Below are 14,439 nucleotides of genomic sequence, written 5' to 3' on the forward strand. Positions count from 1 at the left end.
TTGTTGTTGAGAGAATGAGGCAGAGTAGGTTACCAAGGGAAGTCTTTCATTTATTTATCTGGCAACATCTATTCCTTCTCGGATGAGGGACTGTGCACCTGTAAGGTGCAGAGGTGGATAATTTGGTACCTGTCCTAAAGGAGCTCCTGGTCTAGTGTGAGAAACGCATGTGAAGAAAATTATGGTAATGGTAGTCATTGCTGTAATAGAAATTTGCAGGAGGTGTTGAGGGAGGTCAAGGGGACTCTGAGTATGGGTTCTGGGTTCTGGAATACTCCCTAGAGGAGCTAGCTGTACCTGTGCAGTGTGTCAGAGCACAGGACTCAGTTCCACTGGAAAGGGAAAGAATAAGAAACTGTATATCCCTTCCCGAGGTCCTTAACAATGAACTACGGGTACAGAAGGCCATTTGAGGTACAGTACTTCCTTCTTTCAAGTGTCCTGCTGTATTTGGGACTGGGGTTCAAATCCTACATACCACATACTAACTGTACAAGTTTGATTACTTAACCACTCTTTTCTGATTTTGTTCCCTTACTCATAAAATAGAATGAATAGTATCTACATTGTAAGGCTGTTGAACGATACTAATATTTTATTAAGTCAGTGACTCTTACCTGCCTTATTTACCATTGCACCTCATCACCTAGCCTAGTTCCGGGTGTTTAGTAGCTGCTTAAAAGATTTTTATTTGAACAAGAGGATAAGTGATGTATGTACAGTATTTATCTAGTGCTTAGCCCATATTTTATAACCACTTAATAAATGGCAATTAGCCTCATCACTATTATCCCTGGTAGGTTGAGTGCCACTTGGCTAATAGGAAGAAGCCCCTTTGCTCTTCTGTTTGCACAAACTCGAAACTTTTGGGAAAGAACCATAAAATGCTCGAAAAGATTTTTTATGGACATTTTTACTCCAGCAACCATTTCCGAGTCACTATTTTATAATCTGCCTATGTAAATATTAATTAAATGGGAGGCCAGCCTCTTGCCAGGCTGTACACATGAAATCATGCATGCATAAAACAAGAAACATAAAATTAGAATCTTAATGAGAGCAATTAGAAAAGAATGATTGTTAACAAGCTTAAATTTTCTCTGAAAATGAATTAAGAACTATTTTTGTGCTTAGTACTATTATCTAATTTTTACTGAAGTCTGGAGTTTGAATTTCCTAGGAACCACCAGAGTGTGGGTTGATTGTGTGCGAGCTCGGGATAGCATTTCCTTCGTGGGCTGTAATGACTTCCCTGCTGAGGATCTTTCTGTGCTTCTCTGACATTTTGCCAGTATCTCCCCCCAAAGCACAGGAACCTTAAGGACTCCTCACTGGATTTTTGCAGAGCTGTACAAGAAAGTCCATTCAGCCTAAGTTCCCTGAAGGCAGTGCTTGACCCTTGTGCTTTTATCCTCTCTGTGGTCCAGACACAAAGACTGCACAACCAATGTGTGCAGAATGTCTCCAGTGGGGAGCAGGACCTGACCATTCTCCCTTGAAGATTTAGTGGGCCACTGGATTAAATATGCAATTCAGATCTATTCAGTGGGCACAGAGAGAGGGAAAATGGGGAGTAAAGGTATAATAAAAGTGGGAGAGAAATGTCAGTAGGCCTGTCAATGGGAGTATTATTGCCCACCAGTGCCACACCCCACAGCCTGGTGACATGAGAAGAGAGTATTATCAAGGTCACTAAGGATGGAGGATCATTTCTCAACTATACTCCTGTAGTACATAGTCACCCACAATTTTCCATCCTTTTAACTTACTATAACCTTGCTTTGCAGAGGCTACTTCCTACCTTCTGAAGGCAGGCAAATGCCTAAGGCACTGGCAAAAATAAAAGCCAGACAATAAGTTGGGTGCTTAGGAGTCAGGTTAGCTTTTCGTTATTCATTTCCAATCGGTTATTCCACTTTGAAGCAGACATTTGTCAATCTCCTACTGTATACATGTAGCTTCCTGTCCAGAGACACTTCTGTCTAACATGGAAGAGAGCCACAATGTGAACTCTGACCTACAGCAAACTTGGTTAAGCCTTACAGGACTTTTTGTGCTTTTTGAGCAGTCATCCTACCCATTTTGACTTGAAGCATCAAGGAAGCCTTCTGGATTCAGTAGATAAAACAAAATAATCAGGCAGGCAGTGAGGTGGCACTTTCTAGTCAGGAGGGCTGCTGAGCATGGAGAATTAGTCTTGCCTATGGGGAGCCACAGACCTTCAGATATGACAAGCGTTCCAAGGGAAAGGACTGACCTGGCAGGGATGAGTCTGGGAAGGTAGCTTCAGTCTAGACCAGGGATGGGCTAACTTTCTGTGAAGGGACAGAATGTAAATATTAGAGGCTTTGTAGGCCAACATGCAAAATTGAGAATATTATGTATATACTTATAAAATTAGAGAGAAAACAAATTTCTCAAAAAATTTTAGTGACAAAATTAAAAATAATAATAATAATGGAATAATTTTATGTAATATAAGTCTGTTAATGAGAAGAATGGATTTTTTTAGGAAAGTAACATTGGCTGAGTTGGGGTTCAAAATTAGTGTTGACTTTCATTAAATTTATTGCAAATATCAATCCACAAAAAACATTCCTTGGGGATGGGGCTGGGCTCAGTGGTAGAACCCTTGCCTAGTATTGTGGGTGGCCCTGGATTAATCCCCAGTACTGCCAAAACAAAGAATCAAACAAATAAACACCTTTCCTTGCTCAGGGCTAAACAAAACCAGGTGGAGAGCTGAATGTGGCTTGCAGGCCATATTTTACCAATTTCTGACCTCTGGCTATTGAGAAGAGAACACTGTGCTGCCAGGTTTAAGATTTTGTATTTAAGTAGCAAATAATACCTGAACGAATGCCTGAGAATAGTTGATTTGACTGGGCCTTACTCAGCACATCATTTAACCTTCCTAAATGGACATAGTCACTCTCTTGTTTCCTTACAGCTGAGAAGCAGCCGGAAGCTATGTAAGTGTAAGAGCCTCTTTGTCTTTATGTATAATGGGTAAGCAAGCCATCTCTCATGGCAACCAAGAATACAAGATACAGGATTCACCATTATGAAATAATATGAGTCTCTGGCTGCTGTGACCATTTTGTATGGGGTTCTCTTGGGAGTTAGAACAAGGCTTTTAAAACAAATAGACAAGGAATAAATGGTATTAAAACAATCAAGGGAAAGTAATCAATCTGCCTTGAATCTAGCAGCCAAGAGTATCACAAAAGATCTCTATCCTGGGGGACTTAGGACTCCTCAAAGAAGCACCCGCCTCATGTAGCTCCAAAGGAGATTGGACTGGTGAGAGGTTTGTTCATTCTAGCTGCTGAGAATCTCATCTAACACCCCCATTCTTTGGGGTGCCTTTTTAGCACATCAGAATCCTCCTAATCTAGACTGCATTTGTGAGAAGGTGATACTTTATAACCTTTATAACCACTGTCCCAATCTGCGTCCATGAAGGAATTTTGGCAGAGTGTTAGTTTATTTATTCAGTCAGTCAGTTCATACTTGTTAAGCTCTTCTTATGAAGAAGACATACCTAGACTTTGGGAAATGACTAGAGGTCCAGGGCTTGGGACATCCTGATTTTTGTGATAGTTTCTACTTCAATCATAAGGGGAAGTATGATGGTGATGGTGATAGTAATGATAATGAAGATGGTGCTGGTGTTGGTCCTGGAGCTGGGGAGAGGGGAGAGGACAAATCAGCAGACGCATGAATGTCTTTAGGAATGGGGTTGGTGATGGAAGAGGGAAAAGTTCTGTAGAAAAAGTGAGCAATCAAGGGAAATTAGTGTAGAGCCCCCCCCCCCATCCATGGTTTTGCTTGCCATGGTTTCAGTTACCTGCAGTTAACCTTGGTCTAAAAATATTAAGTGGAAAATTCCAGAATAAATAATTCATAAGCTTTAAATCACATGCTTTTCTGAGTAGCTTGATGACTTTTACGCTATCCCCCTCCATCTTGCTCAGGATGTGAGCCATCGCTTTGCCCAGGGTCCAGCATGTTCCAACTGTACACCACCTTACCTATTAATTCCATGTAGGTGTCTCAGTTATCAGATTGACTGTGGGGAGTGTCACAAGTAACCCTTATTTTACTCATTAATGACCCCAAAGAACAAGGATAGTGTTGCTATCAATTTTATTATGGTATATTATCATTGCTGTGCTTATTAGGTATTGTTATTATTCCCTTACTTTTTTTTAATTATCAGATTTTATTTAGCACGCCAATACAATTTGTTCTGGTAATAAATTAATATGTAGTTATAAAAATGTTTGTGCTATCCAAGAAAAATGCTTTTTAATGTATAAAGTATATGCAGATCCTTCAAACAGCCGAGTTAATTTTCAAACTCAGAAGTGTGGTAACATCGCTGATGAAAATTGGGAGTTTCCCTGTAATTCATGATTCAAAAGTTTTGAGTTTATCAAGGTTTCAATTGCCCTTTCCATTCTGGAAATCCCCCACACCTGAAATGAGAACTGATAGCTGAAAACGTTCTGATCCCATCTCCTATACCTGTACAGGTGAGGGATCCACTGGCCTGGCCTCAAGACCCCAGAGCTAATCAGACAGAGATTGGATTAAATCAGTTCACAGAGGTGCTCCACAAATGTCTGTGGGGCTAAATAAGGCACAAGCATCACTCAGAAATCCAATCATACCTGAAAAACCTTGGTTTTACTTTCTGCTTACTATACAATTAATTCCTGGTATGTTCTGTTGTAGTTCTCAAATTTAAACAACACAGTTGCTTTAAAACAAAATCATTCCTATTATTGCAGCATTATCAACAATCACTGACTGCCAATGCTGTTTGTATTTCTTTTCTCCTGGGATGTTTGAACTTGGGCAAATTTTCTTCCTGTTCTATGCTCACAGTAGACCCACACCAAGGATGTCTGTTCTTGCTTGAAATTCATTGGCAGCAGAGAAAGTTTATATATAGTTAGTACCATCTAAAATGAGGTTGAGACAGTTCATTTCTCTTTGCAGGTCACTGCCCACTAGAGTTAACTTGTATCCTGCTCTGTTCATCTGAGCAGTTACTTTGCTTTTCAAAGTTGTGTGGATTACTTCTGGGCTGACAGTGTTCTAAGCAGCAGTGAGACTTCTCATCATGTCACAAATATGCCATATAATGTACGAAGTATATCTAGCATATAATTTTTGATTTATTATGTCTCAGCCTAATGGTTGCATACAGCCATGCTACTGCCAGATTTTTTTTAAGTCTACTTGTTTTAATTTAAACTTCCAAAGATTGTGTGTAGTTTATTTATCAACCAGTATAGAACACTCATACTCTAAGGAGCTTTTCTAATTGCAGGAGCCACACCTAAAACAACTTGCCAGGTATCAGTGCATTTTCATACAGACAGCAAAGTTGTGTTTATAATGGAAATTTTTTCCAATTTTCTTGTGATTCTAATTTCTTGCTACTCTCAGCACTCTAGCAAAGGAAGACTAATAGTCTATCTTCATATATTTCTCTTACTCCCTAGCAACATTTCTCTGTAGGAGTGCATGTTTGGTTTGGTTGCATGCTGTAGAGGCTTATTAGATGTGTCCACATGGACATATTTATTCAGAACAGGCCTCCCATTTTTAAGTTCATTCTCTATTGTAGATGCTCTACTTTTTAGGAGTAGTGACACAATACTGTGATAGGCTAAAAGCACTGGAACTAGCCACAGAGACTTGGCATTAACCTCTCTATGAAATGCAGTTTCATTAGTTTTATCAGAAAATAAACAAACATCAAGACACAAAAATATGTGCTTTGATCTGGTAAAATAATTAAAGCATTCATTTACTAATTTGGCATGTTTAACTCCTCTCATTGTTAACAACTTTGCTTCCTTCTGATTTTTTTTAATCTTGTCATGATTTTTAAGGAACATAAGGACTCTCTACTTCTTCAATCATTTCACTGTAGATTTTTCTTCCTTATTCACTACCACAATAGAACTCTGTGCATGAAGTGTAACAAAAAAAAAATGCTGAACAGAACCTGAACATTCTAATAATAGCAAGACTGGGGAGACTGGCTTGGTGAGGGAACTGGAAGTGCAGTACTGATGAAGCAACAAATTTTAAATTAGAGTAATAAAGCTGTTGTCAAATTTCAAAGAAAGGGCTAATTTTAACCATATTGGTAACTAATTAAAAATATATCTTTTAAACTAAGAAATCCTAATGACTGAGGTAGATGATGCTGTTATCAGATACTGAATTAGATTTAAGGTATAAGGGAAAGAAAGCACTGATGTAAAATTATCTTCATTTAAATTCAGATGGATAATTAAGAATGCTTCCAATTCAACATTCTAAACATGAAATCCAGGTATGACCCATCAGGTGCTCACTTTTCTATTGGAAGATGAACTCAGCAGTTGGTGAAAAGATCCACACGCTAACAGAATGGCAAACCACAAAACAGTTGTCCCCGTGAAAAAAATCAGTTATTCTGCGTTTGATATTTCCACCTGGGCTCATTCTCAACTGTTCAGGATATGGATTCCTGAAGGTTTCTTCAGCATTTAACTAATTCTTTGTTGGATGAAGGGGCCAGGACTGTTTCTCCACACATAAATTGATCTTTGACATAAATCACTTTTATAATGAGAGAGCAGCTAGGACACGTTGCCACGTCTTCCCCATTCTCCAAATCTTCCTTGGTGATAGAAAAGTTATCCCCACACGGACAGGGGTAGAAATATGTTTCGGAATCCTCGTCATATTGGAAGTCCTCGATCTCCACCTCGTCGTGAAACACAGCCATGGGGTCGTTGGGGCCAGCAGAGGGCAGGTGCCCCAGCCGTCTGACAACGCCTCTGTTGGTGTAACTTCCCGAAAGCCGGCTGGAACCCTTCCCTTACTTTTTAAATTAAACTTTAACATAGGTGTGTATACCTAAAAATAAACATAGTATATGTGGGGCCCCACACAGTCTGCAGTTTCAGCCATCTTCTGCGGTCTGGGAACATGTCCTCAGTGAATAGTGGGGACTGCTGTAGCCATGGCTACTGGTTGTTAACCACAGTGCAGTGGATCAACCAAATGTCTTGGGATCAGAAAACATCAGCTCAAATCCCAGCCTCAGAAATTTACTATTTGTTTCACCTTGGTGAAGTTATTTCAAATCTCTGAGCTTCAATTTCTTTTTCCAGGAACCTGAAATTTAAATATTCTTCTAAAATTGTTTTTGCACACGTCAATAGTGTACACTAATTCAAAAAAGAATTGGCCCCACTGAATGGGGTCAGAAACACTGAACTCCTTCAACTATCCTGGTAAATTTTTTTTTTTCCTGGTAAATTATTTTCTTCCCTTGTATGCAAGGTATGCAGTTCAGAGTAGATGCTCCACAAATGTTAGCAATTGTCATACATAGTATTTGTGATATTTGAAATGTGATGAGTTCCTTGTCAAGGCCAGAACTAAACATGACTATGGTGTGTTTGTGCTTGTGTGTGTGTGTGTGTGTGTGTGTGTGTGTGGTGTATTAGGGACAGGGACAAACAGAGGATTCAGAGTGCCCGAGATTCAGATGCCCTTTCAGCCTGTTCCCCACCCAATGCCGACGGCCATCTGCTCTGAGCAGCCGCCTGTCTGAGAGTGGAGGGTATCCATGGAAACCAGTGTGAAGGTTGCCAAGAGGACTCTGTGGCAGCCTGCCAGAAGGGTAAGTGGAAATCAAGTGGAACCGAAAGTGACAGGCTCATGTGTGTTCAATGGAGTGGGCAGTGGTCAGCTGTGAGAGCCAGGGTAGGGCCTGAGCACAGTCAAGCTAGCATTCGGGCACCCAGAAGAAACCTCTAGACAACTCAGGGGGCCCTGCACAGCTGTGCTCCGGAGGGGCACTTTAGAGACTCTCACCAGTAATTTCTGTATCTATCTCTGTCCCTCACCTCTTCTCTACCTCTCTTCTTACTTCCTGTGGTAGGAAATTTAGTAAATACAGTACAGAAAAGAAAACTTTATTTAAAAAAGAAAAATTTAATCACCTCACATTAACCACCATTATAAGTTGATGCTTAAATTTTGGTGTTAGTTTACCTTTTTTTATTTTTCTTGAGGTTGAAATCATGCATTTCCAATTCTGCATTCTTCTTTCTAAAAAATTCTTTTGAGTCAGACATTTTACTTAGAGGAATAGAAAAGCGGGATTAATAGTAAGATAGCTTCTCCCTTTTCGTCCCAGATTAGCCTCAGTTAATGGCTGAGTCAGAAATAACAAAATTATCCCAAATGGATTTTCCTAAGTGAATGCTATCATACTGCCTTAGCTGGTAGCACCCACTGCATCATTTTCCAATTTTTGAATTGGAGATTTTTTTTAACATTTATTTTTTTAGTTGTAGGTGGACACAATACCTTTATTTTGTTTTTATGTGGTGCTAAGGATACTAGGCGAGTATTTTTTCTCTGAGCCACAACCTATGCCCCAAATTGGACATATCTTATGTATTTAAACAGCTTTGATAAAGTCTTGTGAATGAAGGAAATAAAGAAATGGAACACAGGGAAAGTAATAGGGGTTGTTTTGCTGTTTCTGAAATGAGCATTGAGATTTAAAATGTATACTTTTAGGGAGTGGGGGGCGCATGACTGTAATCCCAGCTACTCTGGAGATTGAAGCTGAGCGAGCACAAGTTCAAGGTTAGCCTGGGCAGTTTAGCGAGTCCTGTTTCAAAATAAAAAAATTAAAAGGCTTGGGGTATAGGTCAGTGGTAAAGCATGCATGAAGCCCTTCTTCTTGATTTAGTGGTGCAAGAACCAGGGGTCCTATTGTTCCTGTCACCCACCTGTGTACAACTGGGAAGTTGGGAAGGCACACCCTAGTGGTGGGAACTGAGTCCTCACAGCCACCAACATGTTTGGGGGAAAATAGACATTCCATGTGGAGGGACCAAGATGTCATTTCAATCTGAATGTGTCTCAGATGGACTCATTGTGTAAACCATTCTTTTTCTGATTAATTAGTGCAGTTCTGTAGAATCTTGAGCGGGACATTTCATGGGGATGATGTCAGCCATCCTGAGAGCTGTGGGAAAAGGCTAGTTCAAGGGGAGCTTAGCAGAGTGCTGGCAAACCAGGGCTCACACGGGGCCTCCGTAGTATTCGTGTTTTTCCCCAAAGCATTATAAACTCTTCATTTGCATCATTTAAATAATTGCATACTATACTATCATGTGGATGTAGCCTGTTTCATTTAACCATTCCTATATTTCTGGATGTTTCACTCATTTTCAATTTTTCACCACTGTTAATTCAAAACTAACTTCCTTGCTTGCTTGCTTGCTTCCTTCCTTCTTTATTTCATTCTTCCCTTCCTTCCTTCTCAAATAGCTCCATTTCAAAGTCATAATTTAGAACACCAGCAATTTAGTGAACAGAAGGAGTTTTATAAATATATTGTTCTGCCCCCCTCCTCCATTTTCCTGATGTGACAGCTGAGACTGGCAGCTGGGTGTGTGATTTGTCCTGTAGTGCAGAGAGGTGGTTTCACAAGAGGGAATGGAATCCAAGGCGTTATGGCCTCGTGGCCCAGTGCTCTTTTCTCTCCCAAGCAACCTTGCTCCATCTCTTGGTTGTACCTGCTTATATATTTCACAGTCCATCACATAGGATGCTCCAGCTAGTCTACTCAAGACCCTTGAAATCCCTGGGTCACTGTAATGCAAGTGTTTCTACCCTTAAAAAATATTTCTATCCTTATAAGTATTTATTTATGAGTAAATACTGTCATTGTCATGGCAAACTAGAAAGCAAGGACTCTATCATTTTCAGCTTAGAGTCAGCTTGCATGATTGAAAGGAACCAGTGATAACTTGACCACTCCATACTGCTCTGCCATGCACTTCTACACTTTCACTTGAAAAAAGGAATATATGTTTGGGAGCAGTTTGAAAATCAACACAAAGTAAACCCCAAAGTGAACCCAGATCAAGGAATGAAGCTTTATTTAAGCTTATTGACTAGCTTAAAATTAATTCAACAAATATTTTTTAAACCTTGAAGTGAAGAAAACACTGAGTTAATCTAACAATTGTTCAAAGGAGAGTTTGTATTCAGATTGCTTCTGGTTTAATTTGGGAGACTGTTTTAATTGTAGGTTTTATTATTCGGGTATTGGAAGACCAATTGGGAAGATAGTTTATTCCCCCCAGGAAACACCAGGCAACACTAGGCCGCATGGGAAGCAGTTGGGGAAGCATGGGCAAGAGACATTGTTTTGGTTTTCTTGGGAAGGAATGGTGAGGTAGGGTAAGCAGGCTAGGCAGGTTGAGGATTGGCTAGTTTGAAGAGTTTAGATTGCTCTGGGACTTAGGGGCTGTCCATGTGCACTGAAACCTGGTCTAGAAGCAGTAGGACACAGGAGAGTGACCCAAATGCAAGACCCTGTGAGAGCCTGATAAAGGAGATATGGTTGGGGAATGGGCATGGGTTTGTTGACACATGAAAGGCATTCTCACAGGCTGGTTGCTTACTGTCTCTAGGAATTGGGATGGGGATAAGGGACAGTTTTCCTGGGATCTTTAAGACCCCAGATGCTAAAACATCAGAGGAAGAAGACATGTCTAATTCATAGGCCAGGCAGATGCTCAGTGTTAGCATTCTATAGGGTAAAAGTTGTAGGTAACAAAAGAGAAGTACCCTTTGGGTGTTAAAAGAGATTGTTTTTATAATACTTGCTCTGACACAGCCTTAATGGAAGAAATGGCTTTCCAGCAGGGCACGTGAGGGCAAGCAGCCCAGCTCCTACCACTCATTGGCAAGCTGCCCACCTTGGGAAAATTACTTAAATCCTTTCAGCAATGTTTAAACACTCATTTATTCCATTTATATCCCAAGATGGCAGGTCAAGCAAATATCGCAGTGTGTCTCTCAATGTACATGAGCCTGCAACAGGGTCACCTGGTGTACCTGTGTAAGATGCAGCTTCCTGGAGCCAGAATCAGACTCTGAGGGTGGGGCTCAGGAGCCTGTCTTTTAACAAGTCCCTCAGTCCTACCCTGTGTGTTTCCTAGAAACACTGGAGTTGGAGACAGCCTAGAGGAAACAATGCTAGGCGCCTTCTAGAATATAAAGGGTAAAGTTCTAAACGCTCACAAAGAAATTTTTTATGTACTTTTTACAAGTACAGGCTTTACCATGCTTCAGAATCCTACCCGTCAGCTCCTGGCCTCGGTCACATCTGCTGAGTAGGTAATAAGCACATGTACAATAAACACACCTCCCCAGAGCCCTACCTCCTGCAGCTTGGCCAGTCTTAGGCCAGCTGCTTAGGGAGGCTAATGTTACAGATGTTCTGATACCACACAGAAAGCCCTGAAACCAAAAAACCAAGTCCTCAGACTGCAAGAAGTTTCCAATCACAACGTGGCCATGATGTAACTGTGTGATTTCAAATTCCTGATTTATCCCCAGGGGTTTCTATTTTTACCTCATTTTTTAAACTATAAACTAACTGGAAGTGATTTGGGCAGTTTCAAGGGAAAATACATGAGTAAAATTTATCAAACTATTGCTAAGTCCTTTGACCTGACTGAGTAGAGCTGTCGCAGGCAGGTGCCCTATAAGCTGGGGCTGGAAATTGAAGGGGTTGGAAGACTAACATTCACTAAGCACCAGATGCCACTCGTACCTTGGCATTGACATTTTCAATCCTCACAGCTACCTGTGAGGTACATTTTCCTGCTTCACTTCCATATGGTGAAGTTCAGACATTTCCACTCCCTTGCCCAAGATCTCCTGGGAAGTATGGGATGCATAAGAATTTCCGGCTGGCTCTGCCTGCTCAGAGACTCTGTTATTGCCCAGCCAGAAATCTCCAGGCCCAGGGGTAGTTGAAAGGACACTCCTTTACCATCTAACTAGTGATCCTTACAACACTCTGGTGATAGAGCTTCCAGGTTGTGAACTGATAACTCGGTCCACTGACCTTCACAGAGACAATTCTTCTCAGATCTCTGAAAGAAAAACCAAATTCCTGGCTGCCTATTTTGCTCCACATTTTCCTTCCCACTCCCTTAGTAATTATACAGTAATTATTATGTTGGTAATTACCTCATTAGTAATTTGGTTTGAGAAAGGCCTTTATAAGCTACGAGATTACAAACGACAAATGCAGTTTTAATAGCTCTTAAACACTCATTAAGAGGAAAAAAAGTTTTCCTGCACAATATTTTGAAAACTGTTGGCATCTCTCTTAATTAATGTTTCTTTAAAGAGCCCAAGGTTTTCTTGTCTGAAGAGCTGGTTTCCAAATAAGCAAAAGTGCCCTGAAAGTACTAATAAAGCAGAGCAGCCTCAGGGCCCCACCACTTCCTGGGTGGAGACATGGGCCAGGGCTTTAGGAAAGCTGGAAAAGACACTGGACTGACAAGGAAATTTGTATCCCGGTCATGGGTCCCCAGAGCCAGCACCTCAAAGTCCTTTCTGCTGAAATCAGGTTAGAAGCCGCTGGAGGCCGAGTCTGTACTGCTCGGCTCTCCCCGCGGCCCTTGGCTGAGGAGTGAGGCACTGGGACTCCTCAGTGCAGCAGGCCCGACTCCTCAGTCAGGCTTCACTGACTGCCATGCACCCCCACGTCCCACCCGCCAGTGACTCAGGCCACAGGCACAACTTGGAGTCTGTGGAATTTGCTTCCACCATCCTATGACTGTGAAAAACCTTATGTTTCCCATCTTTGGGAAATTACTGTCAACAAGATTCAACTTGTGTTTGCGTTGACATTTTTGCCACTGCCCCCAACTTCATAAAGAAGAATGCAACTTCTCATTTATGTGCCCGAGCACATTGTATAATACTTCCTATGCCATATTATTCGTTTATGCAGAAAGTATCAGAGTCTCAGCTGCCAAGCCTGGGGACAGGGACACAGCTACTCCCGCCTACCCCTCCCATGTCTCGTATCTGGATTGTGAAGGTCATCTTCCTACTAACTGGTCTCCCTGCTTCTCTCTTGCCCAAATGGTAGCTTTTCTGAATGCAGCAGCTGGAGGAAATCTTAAATGAGAACCAACTCATTGGGTCCCCTTGGACCCAATGGTGGCTTCCCATCTCACATAGAAAAAAAGTCAGACCCCTCACTCTAATGTACAAGGCCCTGCCCCATCTGTCCTCCCTTCACTTATCTCACTTCTTGGTTCCTAGCCCCTGTTAGCTCTAGTCCAGCTCTGCTGGCCTTGGCGTTACTCAGACACCCCTCCCGCCTCAGGGCCTTTGCCCTCTGCCTGGAACACTCTTCCCCAATATGTCTACAAGGCTCATTTCCTTCAGTTCTCTGCTCAAGTGTCACTTGATCAGAAGGGCTATCCTGTGACTCTAGGTAACAGCAAACAAAAAGACATATACGCACATATGGCTGTCACCTTTTTAATTTTATTTTAATATTTTTTAGTTGTAATTGGTCACAATACCTTTAATTAATTAATTAGTTAATGTTTTATATGGTGCTGAGGATCGAACCCAGTGCCTCACACATGCTAGGCAAGCACTCTGCCACTGAGCTACACCACCAGCCCCAACTGTCACCTTTTATTGCCCACCTAATTTGGTATCGTTGGGCAAGTGCCTGGAATTGCAATGAATAACACAAAGGAAGCCTGGCCTGGGCTCAGATCTGCCACTTGTCAACTCAGGGATCCTCAGCACCCCATTTTAATGAAAATAGAATAAATCTAATGAAACTGAGATGAGGATTAAATAAGAGGGTTTGGTAAGGTCAAGAACTTGCCCCCCAAGGCACAGAGCCAACATTTGAATCCCAAATCACAGTAGAAAATAGATATAAACGAAATTAAGAGAGAATCTCTTAGAATCTTAGAATTTCTATTGACTAGAGAATTTCCACACCATTGCTAAAAATTCATTCATTCACACACTCGGTGTCCATTGCCAATGGACAGAAATGCCTCTGCAGGTGGTATTTACTGGGTAGAATTGGATCATCCCATCTCAGTAATATGACCGGACCTCGGTGCCTAGCTCCTGGAACAGCAGAAAGGATCAATTTTCATTGATCTTTTTCTAGGCCTGACCTTGATATCCCTTCCTGTCTCCCCCTAAATATATCAAAGCACCCAAGGAGGGAAGCGTGTTCTCCTGCAGCTGAATTTCAATGGTTTCAGGTTGAGGTTTCAGAAGCAAGTACATGACCATTGAGTAGACAGCCTTTGAATCTGCTGCCCTTTCCTGTCCCTTCATGTGTGAGTTTTTTAGCTAGCACGGTCAGTCTCGGGCCATCCATCATTGTCCTTGTGAAAGCGCTTTTGTGCTGTCTCCTTCTGGCCCTGTGTTAAATGATCTCATCTGGAGGAGGGGATCGGGAGGGGAGTTGACAAAGGGCAGAGGGAATTTAAGAAAATACTTTGAGGGCTGGGGATGTGGCTCAAGCGGTAGCGCGCTCGCCTGGCA

At 41.6% G+C, this 14,439-nt stretch overlaps 2 protein-coding genes across 2 annotated transcripts in view; one reads left to right on the plus strand and one right to left on the minus strand.

The window, feature by feature from the left end:
• MAP6 (microtubule associated protein 6) overlaps positions 1-14,439 on the plus strand; it is a 74,728-nt gene that overhangs the window by 15,712 nt on the left and 44,577 nt on the right. The gene's annotated exons all lie outside the window — the stretch shown is intronic.
• LOC308642289 (diphthamide biosynthesis protein 3-like) lies at positions 6,140-6,860 on the minus strand. The gene has a single exon (XM_081281136.1). The coding sequence runs from the start codon at positions 6,794-6,796 to the stop codon at positions 6,548-6,550; it is 249 nt and encodes an 82-aa protein (XP_081137262.1). The 5' UTR covers positions 6,797-6,860; the 3' UTR covers positions 6,140-6,547.

Source organism: Spermophilus citellus, assembly GCF_964194105.1.
Source record: "Spermophilus citellus genome assembly, chromosome: 2".
Lineage (NCBI taxonomy): Eukaryota > Metazoa > Chordata > Mammalia > Rodentia > Sciuridae > Spermophilus > Spermophilus citellus.

Bases quoted from the DNA above. Each gene is read 5' to 3' on its own strand.
- LOC308642289 (XM_081281136.1), bottom strand. From the start codon at position 6,796: ATGGCTGTGTTTCACGACGAGGTGGAGATCGAGGACTTCCAATATGAC.